This window comes from Calonectris borealis, chromosome 18 (genome assembly GCF_964195595.1).
Source record: "Calonectris borealis chromosome 18, bCalBor7.hap1.2, whole genome shotgun sequence".
NCBI classification, from domain to species: Eukaryota; Metazoa; Chordata; class Aves; order Procellariiformes; family Procellariidae; genus Calonectris; species Calonectris borealis.
In genome coordinates this window covers 14428337-14450466 of record NC_134329.1, presented here as the reverse complement: position 1 = coordinate 14450466, position 22130 = coordinate 14428337, and the positions used below count along the sequence as shown (strand labels likewise).

The 22130-nt window shown below is 41.7% G+C and overlaps 1 protein-coding gene across 1 annotated transcript in view; it reads right to left on the bottom strand.

Annotated features, from left to right (window-relative positions):
- Positions 1–22130, bottom strand: part of GALNT9 (polypeptide N-acetylgalactosaminyltransferase 9) — a 151945-nt gene that overhangs the window by 85435 nt on the left and 44380 nt on the right. Inside the window, exons 3-5 of the mRNA XM_075168068.1 lie at positions 14619–14785; positions 12289–12463; positions 236–433 (exon numbers count right to left, since the gene is read on the bottom strand). Coding sequence (XP_075024169.1) covers positions 236–433; positions 12289–12463; positions 14619–14785 — 540 coding nt within the window. The remainder of the gene's footprint in view (positions 1–235; positions 434–12288; positions 12464–14618; positions 14786–22130) is intronic.

Here is a 22130-nt window from a genome sequence, read left to right as displayed (position 1 = left end):
GCCACAATGTGAACTTGAACCACACATTCACAACTAGAGCACCTGCACTTCTATGTACATCGTGATGCAGCTCCGAGATGTGACACACGCGTCCATAGTTTTGTAGAGCCATCTGTTTTCTTCAGCTCCATCCCTGCACAAAGCCTATCGTCTTGCTTCACTTAAATTCCCCCTCGGGAGACAGCTGAGATGGAAACATTGCTAGTGCGAAAATGACAGCACATGGGAGATTTACCTGATGGGAGCTGACTCATCCCCTTTATCGAGCCAGTCCTGCGGTGGGATTATGTACATGCACCAGAGGCCCCAGTTGTAGCCGTGGGCTGCATTGGCGTATTGCTGTACTTCAAAAGTGTTGTACTTGATATTGTCAATCGCTGGTAAGATGATCCGCTTTCGATCTTCTTTGATCCGGGTAAGTGCAGGTTCCACCCTGAGAACAATAAAAACAGCAAAATGTTCTACAGCTGTCCAGTAATTCCAGGTCCTGCTTTGCACTCTGATAAAACCAAGTTCTCTAATACCGAGAGCAGTGACCCAGCGAGAAGGCAGCCCATAACACAGCGTAGCGGGATCGAGTACAGATCACTGTCATACACTGCGGAGGCTGGAGCTTGGTGTGGGATACTTCACATAGCGACAGCACATGAATTCCTACCTTTATTTTACAACACAAAACTTTACCGAACGCTTATTCTGAGGCCTGGAGACTGTCAATTCATTTTGCAATGGACAAGTGTTGAGAGACACTATCGCCAAGAGTAACTAAATGGTCTCCTAACGGCTACACCGCCAGGATGCCCGGTAGCGATTAAATACCTGCTCTTGCTGACACGGCCTGAAGAACAAAACACACACCAGGGACTGAATGAATCTTAAGGTTACTCGAAGGTTTTAATCTTGTTTCCTAAGGACTGACCCCATCGGATCTATTTTGAGTGACAAGCGTGGCATTATGCCTTCTAAAACCTCTTTGGTGTTGAGATTTCAATTGCCAGATGGTGCAAAAGCAGCGAACTGCAGGAAATGTGCCATCATTTCAAAAGGCTTTAAAACATCAATGTGCTTTCAACAGAAGCTACATCCCAAAGTGTCTCAGGAAAGTAAAAAGCTTCAGTACAAACATTCATTTCTGACCAAGGTAGTCTGAAGTTGCTATGAATTTACAAAGAAACTGATCCAAAGAGGTAGCAGACTTACATAAGGGTGGAAAGCACTTCTCAAAGCAGTATTAGAAACAGCCACCGGTTCGCTCCTTTGTAACTGCATTTCCCCTTGAAATAAGCTTTGAAGATTTTGCAGAGCTCTCACATGTATCTTTAAGGGAATGGTGGTTTGCTGCGATTCACAGAGGTAGCAGGATTTGAACACTGATCTTTTCTCATTTTTGTTTTGTTGTTGGTTAAAAGGCAATTGTTCCTTTGTGGTTTCAAGTTTGTTACCTTATATTTTTTTTGGTATCTTATATTTAGTTTGTTACCATGTATTTTTTTGTGTAGGCCAACAGAAAGGGACAAGTTATGAAATTAATTCAAACTCCATTTTCAATCTTCGCTGCCTAAATCTGAACTATCATAAATTTTCTGATCTCTTCTGTAAGAAGACAGCAATTTCTCTGTACTTGAATTCGGCCAAGATATTTGTCTTTTATGTACACAGACTCCATATTGCTTATGTGAGGTCATTTAGTGCTTTCTTTTTCTTCTTTTTACCCCTCCCACATCAGTAAAAAGACACATAGATTCAGTGAAACCCTTGAGTATTGATGATGAGCTACTTGCTGCAAATAAACCATCACAAAACAAGGTAAAATAAGGGCATAACTGACAAAAAGTTCATTTGGAGAGAATTCAAAGAGAGTTAAACTATTTTTATTTGGATTCCTCTAGAAAAAGGACATTCGAATTTATCACCTGGATGGCAATAACACAGGGCATGGAAGTTTTAGTAAAAAGGACGATCACAAGCATGGTGGGAAGAGAACAACAACATTCCAAGTTGCAGAAATTCCCCCTGGCCAGGAAGGTTATGAAAGAGATGTTCACCTCATATGCAACGTGTATTCTTTTGTTACTCTACTTGATTTATTCTGGGAATAAATCAATGCATCCCTCATGACTGGAACGGCCTGATTTTTGGTGCAGTGCTTCTATTGTCAAAGCCCAGTCCTGCAAGGTACCAAAGACCTCCACAGAAGCACGAAAGCGCATCAGCCCAGAGGAGGTACAGTGATTTCAGCTCAGGTGGTTAAGTACCTTTTTGGCTTTGAAATATTTCCTTAGTCAGCAGGATTATATGTTGTTTCTTTTCCCCCTTTTTTTTGCATGGCATTTAAAGAACTGCACCCCAGACTCAAAGGAGATCTTTTTTTTTTCTGTGGGAGAGACAAGAAACAACTGAGAGAGATTCAGGACAGTGCAGATTCAGTGCAGTACGTGATTCAGAATGCCAATTTATATGGTCTTCAGGCCACACTCATGCACCCACATAAAGAGCCAATGTGACCTACCAAATCAGGATAAGCCACTCCTGTTATTAATACGAGATTATATTTATGAGATTAACTATTTTAAAAACCAGTGAATGGCAGAAAAACTCTTGCAACTCCAGTAAAGCAGGGAGGAATGCAGGAAAGATGAATCTGCTTAGTTCTTTCCATAATGTTATCTCTGCTTATCAGCATAGAGGCAGCAGAAGAAAATACAGCAGAACTATGGAGACGTCAGCCAGACACCCCTCTCCCATCAGGAATCAGGTGCCTCCATGCATGGCTGTGGTAACCCCTGTGCATAGTATCAGCAGGAGGCTCTCCCACTCCCTTCTGGCCTCCAAAACAAAGGCTTTCAAAATACCCAACAACAGGTATAGATGTGTCTAATGACGGGCCATTAATGGTTTGACTGGAAGAAGAATCCTCCTCTTCGTGGTTGTGGAGAAAGAAAATGACCTTGGAGCAGGTCACTGTCCATGCAGAGCACTTGCAGCAGAAGCCCCATTACAAAACTGACTCCGAGTTCCCTTGCAAACCAAACACCACCTTGGGAGGTGGCTCACTCCTGAAGCCCTTGGGCATCGCTTCAACAGATCTGGTGCAGTGGGGAAGTCGCAGAGCAGAGGGATTACATCCTCCAGTGAGGTCTGGTGCACATCACAGGACACAGTCGCACCCCGTGACTCCCACAGCGTGCACAAATTCATTATGTTTGGGTCTGATTGCCCGATCTGCCCTGCAAAGCAGGAAAACTGCCTGCCTTCTGAAGCAGAAATCTGGAAATGGGTTTCCTTTGTAAGAATCAAATTCTGTCATTCTTATTCACTACCATCTGATTCTGGAAACAGGTCTTTAACAAGCAAGGAAAGACTGGGAGTTTTTAAAACTATTTTTCTCTCTCTTGGTTAGAGTTCTTTGGTCACCAAATCCTCAAGTCCTCAATTTTTGGGATGTTTACGTTGATACAAAGCAAGACCGCTTAACCATCATACTTAAAACTATCCTGAAGTTTCCATGTTCCTCCTACAGTTCCTCCTTGTGTGCTCATTTTGCAAGTATTTTACTTTGAAAGGTAGATTGAGATCGTGTAATGAAAAAGCTAAAAGAGATAAGGAATTTTTCTCCCTTAATCTCTCTCAGATGTCTGCAATAGACCCCCCACATCCAAGGTAATTGCCTCAAACTTTCATTCTCAGCAGAGAGAGGCAGAGGCTGGCACTTTTATAGTAAGATGCTTCTCATAATAATGTAGACACTGAAAATAGGTGAGATTAATAATGTTCCAGAGGAGCCTATTTTGAATATAAAGGGAATTTAGCCTGCTACTTTGCAAGACAGCTTAAAATTGGACTGTTGAAGTGTGTCCCCAATAATGGTTAGAGAAAGAATGTGAAGAAAATATTTAACAGTCACTCTGATTTTCAGCCCTCAATCTTATTTGCGATTGTATTCATCTGATACTTGGAAATGCTAATCTGTGTCCTCATTTTCTTCATAAAAGAAGAACAATCCATTCCCAGCTCTGGTGCTGCTGTCACATCAGCCATCACCAAACTATTCCCATCACTCTACAGTTGACTGAATTCCTGAGTTTTTCCAGTTGTATGGCTTACATTTGTTACCACTTGACTTGGTGCTTTCCATCTGAATGGCACAAGGTGGGATCTCTGGAGTGTAATACAACAGCTGGATCAAAATACATGACGAAATTTCATTAATCTCTATCAATCTATAAATTTGAAATCTCAGATTTTGAACTTTCATGAAATCTGAGGCATCTGAAAACTGTCCATGTGATGGAAGTTCTGTTTCAGTTCCCTGCACTCAAGAAATGTGAATGTTGAATGTATCACTATTTCAGGTAACCTCAGGTTACAGATGAAGTAAAATGCCATGCCAAGGTCGTGGAGTGAATTGGTATGAAAGCAACTGCTGGAACTTCATTTTCTCAACTCCCATCCCCCCAGCGGAGGTGACTTTCTTCCTCTGCCTATATCCACATGTGTGGAAGTCACATCCCCCCAGGTATTAGGAACAGGAAAGGTTCAGTATCTGGACAGACTGCACAGTTATCTAACTTCCAAAATATGTTCACATCCACAAGTAAGAGAGCGGGCTCTGAGTCACAGATGGAAAGAGAAAATCCAGTGCAGCATTGTTCTCTGTTACTTAGCAAAACTCAGAATGGAGAGCCTTTTAATTAAACATTGTACACCCGTGAGATTTCACAGCTTGTCTTGCCCCATCAGGGACAGCAGAAATAGCGATGGGGTATTCAGACACCAAGCCCTAGCTCATCTCAGTGAGACCTACAGGAACATTCAAATCCCAGATTCTCCAATGCTCCCTGCACCACCGACACTGCTTGTGCTCTGTTTTTCTGCCTGCCAAGATCCCTAGGTAATGGCCAATGAAGAAGGACTATAAGCTTGAGCAGGACTGGGTAATGGACTGTGTTTACATTGCTTATCTTAGGTAATCCATGAAATACGAGGGTTTTTTATTGCTATTCATTGCTAGCAAAGCCCAGCCTTGGAGTAGCTCTATTAGGCTCAATGGACTTACACAGTGTCTTTGTCTCTGTAAGCTGAGCTGCACATTCATCAAATCCTTTGTCAGCTTTGCTGGTAATTCTGGCTTTGTCTAATTGCTTCAGGTTTTTGAAAGGATAATGATTAAATCTTTCCTAGTAATTTCTAATTTTTTTCCTAATTTTAAGCTGCTAAATTATTATATAGATTTACTCATCCTCTTTACAGACACCAGTGTTCTTGCCTTGGTTTTTTTTTTCCCCCTTGTCTTTTTTTTTCCACTGTGCATCTGCAGAAGTCAGGTGCTCCTGGCAGCTCCCAGGACTAAAGGGAAGAATGGAAGAGGTTGCTGAAGTCCAACTACGTTCAACATGCTATGCTGATGGGCTGCAATATGTTGTTTGAGTATTTCCTTTCCACATGGCCACTGCTGGCAGTGAGGCAGGATTCAGCCCTGCCTGATTAGGTACATAAGCGAGATGGGAATTTTGAGCTTCATCTCTATTTTTCACAAATGTCAAAATACTAGGTTCCTAGCTTATGTCTGGGTCAACGTACTGTATGGGCACAGAGTAGCATGTATTGTTAACAATTTATTTACTGGAGCAAGAGAAAAAATTCTCCTAGGCATATTCATAGATATGACAGATTTCAGTAAACTAAATATAATCAAAAGATTCAGCTTTAAAGGTAGCGCTTCACATCATCCAGTTCTTTTTTCCACCTAATAAAAAAAAAGCTGACAATTTGGGCTGGAATTTGAGTGACATAAGAAGTTCCTCCCTTCTATGCTCTCTAAAAATATATATTTGTCAGTGTCCTCCTCACACTCTGAATAGATTGCTGGTGAATGGTGAAAGCCAGAAGAGAAAGAACAGCAAATTTAGTTCTCTTTTAGACTCCGCTAGCCTAAAGGGTATTTTCAGTTGGGTTTGATTTCTCTGAAGCAGTTCCAGAAATACAGTAACACACTGCCGAAGTCTCATTCCCAGGACTCAGCCCTGCGATTGACAGCGCTGGGTTGCAACTCCACGAAGCGTATCGCCGTCCCATGATTTTGGTGGGCTTCCCACAGGCACAAGGACGTGCTGGGAGGAACATCCACAGCAGGTGCCTCGGTAAGCGACTCCTCCTTACAGAAACTCTCTTGGGGCATTTGTGGAAGGAATCTCTGATCAGGAGCAAATTCACAACAAAAGGATGGGTCGATTTGTCAAAGACTGTTGAGCATATCACTAAACACGGCACAGGCATTTCACGCATTTAATGTTTTTGCCTACCAGTGGGTCCATTTCTGGATTAACACTGGGTTGTCCAAGGTGTTGAGCACCCATGACGACTTCAGTGGGAGCTCCAGCAATGCTAGTGCTGTGGGCCTCAAAGAATAAGCGCTCCCAAGATAAACATTAGAGTTAGGAAAGGAGTTGGAAGGCAGAATTTAACCCAGAGTATAGAATAAGCCTGTAAGAAGATTGAGAGCAAAGGCGGGGGTCATACTGTGATCACACGGGCTCTTTTAATCTCATTCTATCTCTGAACATATATGCATACTGTATTTAATATTGGGCCAATTCAGAGCAGCTCAAACCCCACGGGAAACCACAGCAAACAAAAATTTTATGCTGTCTTACATCCTTATCAGATTGCCAGAGGGTTCATGCCAATGGGGAAGTCTGATTTTTCACAACGCTAAAAAGAACAGCTTCTTCCAGATAAAAAACAGATAAAAACAAGTTAGTAATGAGCTCCTGAGCTCACGTGATTATATAATTCACCTTTTAAAATATGTAAAAACACCTGCTGACTTCAAGCAGACTTTTTAAAAGGCACAACATAGGAATAAATGCACACGATCAAAGAGAAAGCACACACATGCCGCAGGCCAGATCCTCTGCTGTCCAACTCTTCTATTTCAATGGACTTCACAACTTCAGGGATGCATCATCTGAGGAGTGGATCCAGAATACTTTTCAGTTCTTAATTAGAATGATTGTACTAGGCATTTGTCATTAACTCCCTTCTTCCCCCCGCCCCCACCCAATGTCACTTTTTCTGAATTTGTCCAAAAGTAAATCCTTTCCTAAATGACAGGAATTGCATTGGGGATGCAATTCTATCAAATTCTGCCCTGTCCCAACTGGGTACCCAAATACCCTAATCTCTGGGTTCTTTGGAGAGAAACATGTCTTTTTTTTCCTCTCCACCATCACTATTCTAATTTTTGCCCCAATAAAAAATGAAGAACTAACCTTAAAAAATCCAACCTTTTTTTTTCCCCCTTTCACAAACCAGAATTTCTTTTTTTTTCTTGCAAGGACTTAAGGAAGAGTCCTTATAAGACGTAAATGGAAGACAACATGGTCTCACCTGCTAGATTTTATGGCTCAGTGGGTTTAACACTGTATTTTATTCTGGCTGTACCACTGTCGGGTACCATGAAGTAAAAACTTAACACAGAAACGTAAGAAAAAAAATCTGTGTAAACGGCAAGCTTATTTTGCATGTGATTTTATACACTACCTCACATTTCACTGACAATATACATTTATCAGACGCAGACAAGCAAATCTACTGACGTACATAATTCTTCACTGAGGCCAGCTGAGGAATATTTCATGCAGAATGCCTTTCCTGTAAGTAAGTGTTCAGAGAACTAAAAAAAAATAAATTTCATACTCCCTTCCTCGGTCTCTAAGAGGAGAGAGAGATTCCCCATCTGTTCTACCTGACATCTTTATCAGCATTCCTGCGTGCCCGGGGAGGTTTCAGACCTGCAGCCCCAGCCAGTATGGAGTGAACACGGCATAAACGCCTGCTGGAGAGTTAAAGATCAGCTCTTTGGCTGCCAAATCTGAATAGCTCTTTTCTGCACCACCGAAAAGCAATGAGGATGCTTCAATGAACACTCCAGGTTGTTTAGGTAGATGAATAGTTGAAGTTGCTTTTCTGGCATGTCTCTGTATGTAATCTGGCACTGTCCCATGAATCTGAAAGGCCCACACGGCTTATGTTGCACGCTTCCCTCTTCACTCGGATAATATTAGTTCACTTTTGCTATCTAAAACATGTATCCCATTAAGTTACCAAATTGATGGTCACTTAAGATACCTAAGTGATGGTAGAGGCTTTGGATGAGAAAAAAGTCCCTTAATAAACACATGTCCTTTCCTTTGCATCTGCATAAATGATCATTCCCAGGTCAAACTCCGCGTGGTACCAGGGATGCTGCAATGAACCACGTCCTGAGCAGGAGTGATAGGCATGAACCCTCCAGAGGGGAGGGACTGCACAGGAGAAGGACTGCAAACGTAATTTCACCCTCACCTTCAGCACTTCTCTCCCTAGAAGGGAAGAACCACCTGGACCTTGCCAGGTCCCCAAAAAGCCACCTGCGCTTGAACAGGGGGGACGGGGAGTTTACCTGCTGGTAGAGTTTGGCTTCCAGTACATTGCATGAAAATATTAACAAGGGAACTCTCAGGGGAGCGAAGACCGTGTGGCTTTGCCCTACAAAAGCATAACCATGTCTCCATTATAGAATGCTTGGGATAACCAAAGCCAGTAGAATATTAGGAGGAAATCAACTTCCTTTTTCCTTTACACACTTTCTCAAGAATCCATTGCTTATGGCCACTATAGCAAATTGCACTACATATTACAGTATAAAATAGCATCTGCAAAGTATTATCCATAGACCTGAGGATCTTGATCTTTAGCTCTTCTTCTTAGTTCATTAAAATGCCAGTTTTCTATATTTTTAAAACACTGCCAGCTTCAGGGATAATCCATAATGATGGGCTGTGTGTGGCACAGTCTGATGGATACTTGGCTTATATTTCAGGTCCTCTTTCTCATGTCAGGCTGTCTCTGTCTCTCTGGTATACTGAAATCTTTTGATGAAATCCTCTTACTCCACTGCTGCCTTATTGATACTCCCCCTTTGTCTGGCAAAATTTTAATTACTACAGTACTGCATAACTCCATTCAGTGCTCTGATACTACCTCTGTGAAAGGAGTAAAAGCAATTCCTAAGATAGAAAGCAAGTATAATACTCTACCATTACATCTTCTTTTATGGCTCCTAGCACGCTCTTTACAGCTGCTAATATATTGTGGTCTCTGCATTTCACTTACCGATTTCTGCTCTCCTTCACTCAACATGTCCTTTTTCTCACCCAGAGAATTAACACCCCATCTCTGCTATCTCTCTTTCCTGCTCCCAGTTATAATGTAGTGAAGTTCTCTTCTCCTTGCCATGTTATTCTTTCCCATCTCTCAAAGACAGGAGTCTATATAATGCTCTACATCTTCTGCAACACAATTAGCGGCCAGGATGCAACGGTCTGTACTCAGTGTTACTGTGCGTTGCTTAGCGCACAGTGGGTAGACCCAATACAAAAGCCAGAGCAGAAATGCTGAAAACTTCAGAGGACTGAAGGGAAACCAGAACTATACAGGCTTAAATATACCCTCAGAGAGGAACGTACAGGAGCTTTTCATACCTGTTGGTTCTGCTGGGTTGCTGGCTCTAGGTGCTGACTTCTATTGACGTTAAGTAACCATTAAAACCAGACAAGGTTCTATAGCAGGACAGGTAGAATTTTACATATGAACTGTACACATACATTATCATGTAATTTTAATTTTAAATTCCATTTGAGGATTAATAATAATGGCCTCCCTTTCAGCTAGTCCCCTCCACTTTTGCTCTCACAGCAGCAGTATGGGTTTACACTATCAAAAGCCTTTAGGGGAAGAGGTCAGTAGAAAATCTCTGCTCTGCGTTAATACATTTCAACACCTGAGAAGCAAAAAAGCAGCAATTAAGCACAGCAAAATAAATAATTCAATAGTTTATTTGACCTGCCAGGTTGTAGAGTATATTTTTATATCCTACCAGATTGTATTTTAGTTTAGAAAAAGTGTCCCTAGAGAGTAATGCTGTGAGAGCCCATAAAATGCTATAGTGCAATATAAGGCAAAAGCTCACCCATAAATGGGGCAACTATTGTTTAAAGAAAAGTTCTTTTGTTGTCAAAGTCCTGCATATTTCATGAGGAAGTGATGAAGTCCTCCTCTGATTCTTTATGAATTAATCTGCCAACTCATTAGGCAGGTAAAGCAGCCATAGATTGGAAGACTAAAATTGCACGGCAGGTAGTTGACTTTTAGATGGCACACAAACCAAACAGAAAGCTAACGCTCTGTTCTGTGGTAAAGGAATTGACTTCTTTTTAATTGCCTCACAAATAATCCATAGCTTTGAGTGGGAGCAATCCATGTGGCCTCTGAATACATGAATATACATTGAAAATGGGGGGAAATATTCATGCAAGATGAGACTTAGTAGGAGAATAGAACAGCAGTACTTTAACAAGATACTCCCGCATGACTATCAAGTTTATAGGGTTATGGAGTAGGGATAATGTTAACCTGGTGGGAAAAAACAGAGCAGTCCAGATGGAAGGATTTCCAGTCCCTCCTAGTAAAAGAAGATGAGATGAAAATTGAGATGACAGGCAACCGCATGTGCACAGGTGGACAGAATTAAAGCTAGGAGGAAACAGATAGAACGAGGTTTGAGATGGCTGTCAGCAGCCCCAAAGGTTGAGGGGAACAGGAGAAACACCAGAAGGGAACACTCTGAGCCTCCACGTGGCTCTGAAACAAAGGGATACGTGATGCTTCTGCTGCACATTTGCTGTTCTCATTCATCCTCTGCGGCCACTCCAGAAGCCAAGTGGTCTCAAAGCAGCTGCACAGCCTGGCTCAGCGGTATTACGGAGACTTAAGCGCACTTGTTGAAAGAAGAGTACACCAGGGAGGATGCAGTAAATGCAAACACTTTTTATCTCGGATGTACACACACACTCTCATTTACTGAGTAGTCTAGGTTCTTGCTATGCTGATTTCAACCCTTTCTGACATTAATGCCAAGCAGTAAGGTTAAAAAAAACTCCAAACAAAACCAAAAACAAGCACAAAACCCTTCCTGCTTACTGACACCATCGCCTAGCTTCTCTCAGTAGAATACATCAATAAGATCTCAATGTCCTTTATAGAAGTGATAACAAAATTCTCCGCAAGGCTCAGAAAACTGCAGCTTGGGCAGGAGAAGCACTGGGAACAGCACCCAGAGCATGCTCTCCCCAGTCCCTGATTCTGTCCAGTAGCTGATATTACCCTACATGAACATTTGCAATTATTTGAAAGATCTAGTTGCTTTAAAAGTAAATAAATAAATTAAACCAGCTCTTAAGCTTCTAGAAAATTACTAGAACTGCTATTATAGTCTTTCATAGTCTTGGGGAAAAAAATGGGGTGAACATAAACCAGGTGCACTACAAGACTTATTTTATTGCATCTCCCATTTTATAAAGATATTCATGAACATATAAAAATAAACACTCCACTCCTTTGCAATTAAATTTCTCTCTGGTTATAAGTACAGCTATTTTTAGTTTTAATTTGGGGATATCTCCCAGAACTGCAGAGCGTAATCAGCTCCACCACAACCCTGCATCATCTTTATCAAATACCAGCCTATCTTTGGAAAATACACATTTTACATACTGAAGGTCCCAGCAGCCCTTTCTCAGCTGACTGTATGTATCAGTTCCTTCAGTCCCGACTTCCAGTAATGCCAAATATTGGCCATTAAGTGGCAGTACAAAGATTTACTCCAACTACAGATCTGGCCCATTAGGTCCAAAACTGTGCTTGCCACAGTCAATACTGCTCCCTTGCAAAACAAAGGGGATGAGGAAAGGCGTGCTAATTTCAAGCCCCATTAAAAATGCAGGAAATAATTCAATGTTTTCCTCAAATGTAAATGCAAGAAAATTTATGAGGAAATGAGATTGGTATTCAAGTTTCTAAGAAGAAATGACATGGAGATAAAATAAACGTACTTGAAAGCATGCCTCCAGCCCAGAGCCTCCTTAATGGTGTCTCCCCATTTGACTGCTTTGGAGTTTTCATATTCATTGTGGTTTAAATTACTTCTCCCTCCACTGAGCTGTACTAGAGCAGGCACAACAGCTTTTTTATGGATCTTGCAGCCATTGCAGAAGATTGTCGGCAATGTTGCAATAATCAAGAATATTATTCAAAAGTAATTGCTAATGTGATAACACCAGCCTACAGCGATCTCATCCCTACAGTTCTTCAGCTCCCCGTTGCTGAGCAAATCTCTTTCGCAGCCTTTGAGACGTAGGGCGCAGTGTAACAGTACTGCTCTCCCTGTGGGAATAGCCAACAACTTACCAGCCAATGTTGAACTCAACGTGAGCATCAAAGAACCCGACGACAGGAGAGGTTGCTGCTTTCCAGCCTTGGATTCTGGCTCGAATCAGTCCTTCTCGTTTGTTATTGCGCACTATTTTCACCAGACCTGGGTATCTTTTATTGACATACTGGTCCAGATTAAATTTTAGCTCAACTGCAGGACAAAAAAAAAAAAAAACCACAAATATTCAGAATGAGAAAAGCCTTGCAATGTTATGTTTTATTTTGATTTATTCTGCAACAGAAGGGGAGAAAAATCCTTAAATATTCCTAAACCCTTGGTCACTCTCACAGATACAAAGTACTGCAGTTGTGGCATGGACCAGTTCCAGGGGTATCAGCTCAGAGAAGTTCTCTACACATCAGAGCAGTTACCATTAGACTTGCACAGGCCAATGTGGCCTGATGGACTTAAGTATTGAAGTTTGTCTAAATATTTTTAAATAATTACTATTCTAATTCTCTGCTGGTTTGCATTAGGTTACAGCTGGCCTCTGGAGGAGCAATTCCAACCTTACAGTAGTAAGGTTACCTTACAGTAACATGGGAGACTGGTGATTTTTTTTCCTGATTTAAGGTATTCAGTAAGAGTTTGAAAAATAACCTCAATGGATTTTGGGTCAAGACCTAATTCAGATCAGAATTAATTTCCCTTAATTTTAAGGGTTTTCCCTTAAATATAATTAAGACTCCTCAATACCAAGACTCCTTCTTCCCTGTTGAACTAAATGGATATTGAAGATTTCAAACAGACGACTACTCTTTTGTTCATTTTCCGGCATTCAACCACAGACGGAGCAGAACTCATTCACTCCTTCATTCAGCTTCATTTCAATAGGCTTATAAACAGGCAAATTACCAAAATGGTCTCTCTATTTTTTTAAATCAATCTAGTTTGGTAATTCATTTACACTGCAACTTATTCATAATGAGGCTTTTACTCAAATATATTTATTAGGAAAACTAGTAGAAGCCTCCAGGACATTAGAAGCCTCATTCTTCTGTTCTATATTACACAGTAGAATCATTATCATCGGAATCAAAGACCTGATAAATCTCCACTTATCTAGAAGAATGACAGAGGAAAGCCATATAAGAGTTCGCTGAGAAACAAGGAGTCCAATTCTCCTCTGTATTACATTGACTCAAACACTTTGCAATCTCACGTAATTACTCCATAGGTTTCGCTGCCATAATTGAAAGCAGAATTGGACAAAAGGTTTCTTAAATCTATAGGTTTTGGAACTTATTTTTGTTTTAGTGATTTGTTCTCTCAACCCTCCTTTCTCTTTGGAGATCTTAAAGAGGAAAAGCAACTTAAAACTGGAAGATTTAAAGCTGTTGAGCTGTGGAGAAAATGCTAAACTGGAGCCTTATTTTAACAAATATGATTTGAGAAGCTGCAACAGCTCTAGAAGTCTAAGATATAACAACTTAAAACACAACAACACTGCTAGTCACCTGTAACCTCAACGCTCTTCAAACCCGACCATCCTGTGAAACATGTTGAACAATAGCACCTATATGCTCACCAGTATTTTGAGTTTTGATTGCTGTAACAAAAGTGTTATTTTTACATTAAGGAACCACATGACCTAAAAGTCTCATGTGCTTTGTACCTACACTGTTTCATTCTCATCGTGTAATTTATTCCCTGCCTCAAAAAAAAAAAAAAAAAAAAATCAGACTCAAAATCTGATACTATCAATGCCTGTGTAAAACATGAAGAAGTGAAGTGTGCTGCCACGTAGAAGAGCAGAAGCTATCTTTAAGGAGAATCTGTAGCCCCACTTTTCCTTGGAAGCAGAATTTAAACCCTTAGTCTGTTAATGGGAATGTTCTCTAGAACTGAAAATTTGGAGGAAAGTGTGATTTCTATATTAAGATTACCTATACAAATGTCATTCATCCTGTGAGGATTTCAATTAAACTGGCAGAGTTTATCCACATAATGTTTATTTGTTATACAATAGTTAATATTTACAAATAGTTAATATTTACTCACAGCTTTGTGCAAGTGGCTCAATCAACCATCTCATCAACTAACACAAACTCTTGTAACTTCTACTGACTTCAAGGTACGTTAATTTACACCAACTTAACGATCTAGCTTATTAGCCATAAATCACTGGTTGCATGTCTGACTTTCCTCCCCTGGTTGTTTAAACGCAGAATGACTCAATGCTGTTTCATCCCAACCTTTAAAAAAAGCATTCAAGCTAGTAGTGACCAAACTCCCTTTGATTCACATTTCGTGTCCATTAGCCACACAGGATAGAGTACTTTGAGGACAAGTTACGTATACTGACCATTGTCACTGTTGTCATCCACCAGAATGATCTCCTTGAGCAAGTGCGACGGAGTGTGATTCACAACGCTGTGCACAGAGCGCAGGATGACAGAGAGCGCCTCGTTTACAAATATAAAGACCACAGAGATCTGTGGCAGGTCATCTGGGTAGGTCATCTGTTTGCACCTGGAGAGAAGAAAGAAAGAACTAAAACCCAAGTAGCTACTGGGAGGTAAAATACACTGAAGAGCGTCCTCTCCTCGGTTGTTTTCCAGCATATAGGGACTTGCAGGTTTTGTCCTTTCTAACCCCAAACAAATATGGGATAAAAGCTCAAAAGAAGCAACGTAGCTAGGAGCCGCACACTTTCCATCAACTCAGTAAAACCCAAAGTGTATCTGCATGCACACAGGTTATAGAGGCTCTCATTTTCCGGAAGGTTAAAAGCATCGCTTGAAAACCAAACAAATATCAATGACTTTGCTCAAAAACAACCTGGAGAAGGCCCACAATACTACAGCCTGTCTGCTCCCAGGGGAACTATCAGGTGGTCTGCTATTAACTCATAATTAGATCTCATACTTTTAAAACCAGGACCCACTCAAGCAAATTTTGCATTTTCCCATACAAAGAGCACTTGCCACCCTTTCTGATTTTGCAGTTTGTGCGGCAATAATAAATGTATGATGTTTGTTGTACAGGCATGCACTTGCTGAAATATTTGCAAAACAGATCTGCTCCATCTGAGACGTCACCTTGGTAGGCAGCTACATCCTGAGATTCACAATTTCCTTTTGTGCTTGCTCACTGATGCATATGTTACCATAGACCATTTTTGGGAAGAAAAACTGAGGCCTGGAGAAGTCACACTGCACAGAGCAGAGCCTCCGCTTCCCAAGCCCCCAGCCCATGCCCCTCTGTAACACCATACTGCCTTATTTTAGTGGAATTCTCTCCTGCTAGCAAAGACACTAACTTTAAAAAATTACCTGCGTGTTCTCACAGTCAAAAGCCATCCAGAATTACCATAGCAATTACTGAACCTGCTCTCTAAAATACTGCTAATGATATCACAGGAAATGACTTTTCCTGCTCTTATCAAACTTTCTGACCTCTCTGCTCATTACTTTAGCATAACAATCACTTTTTTTCCCCACTATCAGCAGTCATGGGGATGGGGAGGGCGACAAACGCTTGACTGTTGGGTAACCTCTGGAAATCAGTTACGAATTCTAGTGAAGCGCAATTATTCATAATTCCTACTCATGCCAGCACTATTTGCTCAGAGACCTGAGTCCTTGTCATTGATTACAGTGTTACCATAGCTACTTACTGGCAGCTTGCTGGTGGCCTGTACCATACAGAGGACCACTGTGTAAAACCTCTGGGTAAGCAGCATTCTTACATAGTCTAAAAATAAACCTGGAACAAGGACAGAGATTTACAGGAGGTGTGAATGCTCTGGCACAGCCTCCTTTTTGAATTTCTTTTTGAATGTGATTTTTCTCTTGACCACACCAACATATCAAAGAAGCCCATCAGGAATACTTCGCTAACAGGAAAGAGCCATCAGCTAAAAACATGGACCTTGCAAGATTTGCCTTGATGAGGGACATCTTTGATCTGACAGCAATTTGCTTCAGCGCCTCACTTGTATCAGCAGGACATCGCAAACTGCATCTCAGTAAATCGGACTGGTACCCAGGGACTGGGTGCATTGCTGGTGGAAGTGAGGCAGAGGAGGGAGCCCACCCCAGGCCATGCATCCTGGTGGGGTCCTGCATCAGCACTCGGAGCTAGCAGGAAAGAAGGAAAGCAAAGACACCGTGTAGCCGAAATCTGGAGATAGCACGGAGGCTGTGACGGAGGAGGAGGAGGAGGAAGTGCAGTGAGAACGAGAGGGCAGTCAAAGCAGCACTGGCAATGGAGAGGGAAAGGTAGCAATCAAAGGAAAGGTAGGATGAACACAGATGTCAAAGAGAGAGGCGTGTGTGGAAGGACCAAAGTATTTTGCCTAGGAAAAGACAGGGAACCACTGAAATAGTACAAGACCTCAGTGGATTAGGCTGGACTTCCTTTATCTTCTGATCAAGAAATTTTGCTGAACTTTTCTGGAGTAAAAAGTATTTGTTTTATTGGTAAGTGAACTGAAACACCTGGGCACCTCCAGCCACACGTTCCTGTCCAGACTGAAAGGTTGAGTAGGACTAATCCCCAGTGCTTTTCCTTCATCCTCCCACTTAACATTCTACAAAAATCGGTATTTCTAATACAAGCTTTAAAACCAGCACACCTACACCATAATCTCCACTTTTGATTTATTTGTTCTTTGTCACATTAAATCAATGCATTATTATCCTAAGTGTGACTTCATGGTCTTGCTGGTTCACAAGACTTTTCATGCCATGGTTCTCAACAATTACTTACATTGTAGGGCATCATGGACCGCTTTTGATAAAAGGCTGGTTTGAATTCATTATTCCACCCGGGTTAAGTCAGTCCTATCACTTCTCACTGCAACCTTCCTTCTGTCAGTTCTCCCCTTGCCCTGTTAGCATGACATGGTTGAAAAACTGCATTATGCCTGCATTTGGAAAGAGCGCTCCAACCATTACATGTTAGAATATCTTGGGTAACCCTGCTGCAACAGGAACATCTAGATGGGCAAAGGCAAACCTCAGAATTCAGCAGTGGTATAAAAGCTGTCATAGTTTTATTTACTACAGCAAGGCTGAAGAACAGCAAAAGAAGCCATCCAGCTGAGTAGACTTTTCAAAGTACAGCTGTGATTTAGGAGTTCATTTCCTGCAGACTTCCAGTCAACCTTGAACTCCCGACTCCTTAAGTTGCTTCAGAAAATGAGATGGATGTGCTGAGGTAGTCAGGAGAACGTACTGGTCCACTAACAAACACTTCTGATGATGTCTGAGAGCATGAGCAATCCCAGTCAAGGGGCATTCCCTTAAAAATCAGTGGGTGCTTAAGTGCTTTGTTGGATTGTTGCCCAAGTGCTTCCCAATGTATTCTGTAATTAGACACCAGCCACAGCAATTTACAGTTAATACTTCCTTCATTCCAAGAAACTCTAACCAGCAATTGACACTCTGGGCCAAATAGTGACATTAGCAAGTCACACGCAAGAATGCACTACCATCAAAGCACAACCGTGCCCGCTACCTTACCATGCCTTTGCTTGGCCAGATGTTGACAACAGACCGAGTGCGTTGCAATGGAACATTCAGTCACTTCTGCCTGTATGCAAGGTTGAGAAAGTCAGAGTGTCAGGAGGACACGTGAAGTCCTCCTCTCGATTTTGGCCCTGGAGCAGGGCAGCAGGAGAGAGTTCATTCCAGGGAAGTCCCAGGAGAAAAGTAAGGCTACAACAAGCCTATTAACTTTCTACGAGGCATAGGGCACCCTCTCAGAAAACGGTTGGAGCAGCAGTCTGGAGACAGAGGGAAAGCATCAGGCAAGAAACCTGTGAGCTAACAATGGAGGAGCTTAACACGAGACTAGTCACTTTTATTATTTCCTCTGAGAAAAGTAACCAGAAGGTGAAGACATCAAATTGTACGAAGGTGTCCTAGCAAGGCACATCCTTATATGCTTCAATCTGACCACCAAAAGGACTTTGGAAAGAAATTAAGAAATCATCCATTTTTGGCAGCCCTGATACTGTGCAGTAAAGTGTCCGGGTGTTTAAGGCAGCCCTTCTCAGGGAGCAGAGGCTTGGCTGCCCTGCTTGGGGAGCCCACAGCACCAGCACTCTGCCAGGGAAGGGAGCTGGGTACCACCAGGCTCTCCACTTCCCTGCACTAGGTCTGATGCCATTACAAACTGTGGCAACAGCGAGGGTGAGGGAGAACAATTACAGTAACCGATAGCCGAATCTTGGCCTCATTAACATTTGTCTAACACTACTGAGTTTGGGAAGAACTTAGAGCATACATTTGACCTCTGTAGTAGCTAATGATGGTCTAAGCTGGCCAAACACAGCTCACATTTAATATTACTGTAATTCTAAATTAGTATTATGAACTGTCATCAGGTCTCACAGTACAACCAGCAAAGGACCTCAGGTCTGCATGAGAAGCAGTGCCTCTCTCCAGGGCACATATGTATGCTGTAGAGAAACACCGCTGGATTCATTTAGGACTAGCGATTTCAAGCAAAGGCTAACGATGCCATGGCTAATCATTTCCATGGACTAGCTGAGGATGGATTAGACCTGATATGTGAAACAGTCCTTCAGGCACCTTTCATACAACATGCCAAGCATCAAACCTGAGGCATCCTCCTGTGGTCTTGGGAAGAGTCTTTGAGTGTTCTTGCTCTGTACTGGCTACTGCAGAGCTTGGCTGGCAACCCAGAGGTATTTCCTTTGTACATGACAGAGAGCTTGATGTCAGATCATTTTTCTCTACTCTGGAGATGATTTTCACTCATTCTTTCCCTTACATTGAACCGGTTCCTTAAATGAACGTTTCCCAGCCAGCCCCCTGAGCCCAAGTGCGAGCGCTGTCTACGCAGGCATAAGAAGACAGGAAAGGCTCTCCAGCTGGCAGACCAGACCCTGGGAAAAAAATCATGTACTAATGCAAAAAAGGGTCATAGATTAGAAACTGGGACAATGAGAAAACAAAAGCTCCTCAGCTGCACATGAGTCTGCTCATGGCAGCCCTGTGAGCTTGTAGGCAATGAAGGGAAGGAAATTTTCTTTTGTCTGTATTTACTCTATTTGTATCTGACCCAAGAGAAACATGTGAAGTCCTCTATTTATCAGAGCTGGTCTTACAGTCCATTTGAGTTGTGCTATTTTTTGTGAAGGACTGACACTACAGCCATGCAGATAGTTCAGTGCATTATCAAGGAAAGAAAAACCTTTCCTGCTTTCTCCTGCCTTCTCTCCTGTCTGTGTACTTGTTAAACTCCAAAAATGAGTTTTGCTGGCAGACCTTAATATACTGAGTTTGGAAATGGATTAGGCAATGCGTTTAAAGATTTCTGACAGCTTTACCCTTCAGGAAGAAATGCAAACAAAATTAAAGCTGCTTCATGAATCTTTAAAGTATTTAATACAAGATATGTTTTTCCAATGAACCACCGGGATGGAGATGACTGTGGGTTTCTCTCCTTCACAGACTTAATGAAATTGCTGGGAATGAAGAAACCTCCTCTGCAGTTCTAGCACAAAAAAACTCCAACATGCTCCACCTTGAAAGCTGCAGCGTAGTCTGTGTTCGTGTTTTATAGCCACAGCGGGGGAAAGAGGTGGAACAGTACTTCATTTGGTACATGATCAATGAAAGGACAAAGATAAATATTGAAAAGATTATTGAATCCTTGCTCTTTAATGCTAACAAATACTATTTTTAATCACCAGGTCAATGTGTACTTTGAACCCAGTTAAACCAAAGGCTCAGAGTAATCTTACATACGTGGTTACCTTTTAGTACCTAAATGCTGCTGTGACTTCTGTAGGTTCAGACGATTTACAACAGCTAAATCACTAAATTTAGTGGCTAGTTCAATGCCTGACTTCTTTCTACAGAAAACCACTGAGGCTTTGCAGCTAGTGCTAGATGTAGCAGTAACCTTTCAGATGCAGGAACAAACTAGCATTACATTCTTGTTCCGCATTGGCACAACAGTGAAATGTGACAAGCTGCAAACATCTCCTTCCCCAGCATGGGATTCAACTGCTGGCCAGTCCGTGGCAAAAGCAATGACTGGCTACAAAACTGATTAGCTTCATGAATCATGAATCTGTTAGGCAGAGGGCTCCAACTCCTTCCTAATTAATTCTCTTTCTCAATAAAAGGTGTTAACTGTATTATGCCATAACATTCTCTTTCTATTAAGGATGGATTTTTCTGCCATATTCAAAAGGGAAAAAAAACCACTAAATTTTTGAGTTCAAGACTTGCTTTTACTTTCTCCTCCTGTTTTGCAGCTCAAGGACACCATTCCCTAAGAATCATGTAGTATAAATACTCACAGTTGTGAACAAGGCAGCAGTGGTACAGAACACTGATGCTCTATGTACCTTGAGAGAAGCAGCCCATTGTAAAAAGAGAAGTGACAGCTGCTTTCAGGAAAAGCCTAGAAAATCTGGATCCAGAAGATACCTTTTTACCATGGCTATTTCTTCGCAGTCTGTGTTGCTTTATGGAACAGCCTCCACAGAAGAAAAATCAACACTTTCTCCTTTTTCCTGAATTTATTTGGGGAAGTGCAGATACAAGATACAGTGCAATTCTTGTTGGTGCTGTAAGCTTGGTAGTCTAGGCAGCTCCAAAAAACCATCAACACTGATGAACAAAGGGTTTGGTGGGTGAATTTCCCCCCCTGACTGACAGCTAAATAAATTGGGATAGTTCTCCCTCCTCCTCTGCAAGTACTATAACACTCCTGTCAGTATTTGGACATTCACCATGAACACTGACTTCCTGTATCCATCCATCATTTTTTGGGTCCTCAGCAAAGAAAGAATTTGCCAAAGCAACAAAAGCCAATTTTGAGCTCTGCTGTCTGATTCTTCTTGAAAGAACAAACCGAATGACAGTTTTGCAAGAACTGAATGTAATGCGGAAGAAATGACTGCCCTTTCTATTGCTCGAGAGATCATCTTCATAGTATGCGTTATTTAAAACGCTCCTCTGTCAGGACTTTACAGGCTGGAAATGGTCAACTTCCCTGGCTAGCTCCTTCCTGACTTCAGTTGCTCCCTTGGCCACACTTCACGCACCATGTCCTCAGCAGTAATCCCTGAAGAAGAAATTCGTTAAAATAAAGACACCTCCTCTGTTCCTGACTACAAACTGTGTCTGTTCCTCCTCCCACGGTGTTTCAGTTCTTCCTATTAAAGGGGAGTCAGGGGAGGTCAACTAAAATAATCTGTCCTCCAGCTTTTCTGGTACCCAGTGATGTTGATGGTCATTTTCAGGATAATAATAAACTAAGATCTTAAATCTACTCCATACTGTGGGAATTCCCAGCAGCTTTTTTTGCATGCCCCTTTGACACACTTTTCCTTATTTTGCATCCAAAAGTCTTAAGAAAGAAATCACCCACATTCATCAGAAAGAAGTCAGGCCAAATCCTTGTTTCTGTGCTCATCTCAAACACTTCTTGTATCAAGGAAAAGTATCCTTTAATATCAACCCAAACCAAATCCTTGCAATATGCCATGAGTTTACCAGCACACATCTATCTGCTCCTGGGAATTTCCCACATTCCCAGGCTGAGCAATTGGACTTCATGCCTGGAGAATTTGCAGAATAAAGAACAGCAGCAGCCTTTTTAAAATAAATGTCTTTTATACCTTAGAGCTCTCTCTTATCTGTCCTATTTCCTACAGAAAAGACCAAATTTACAGCAATTTCTGTCCTGTACACTTCCATGAAGGAGAGAGCCCTTTCAAGCTGGACACAGGCAGTTCCACAGGCAGGTTAAAGCTCCCCATGAAGTTACAACTGTACACATGGCATAAATGATTCCTGAGAATCAGACATTCATTTTTGTCCTTTTT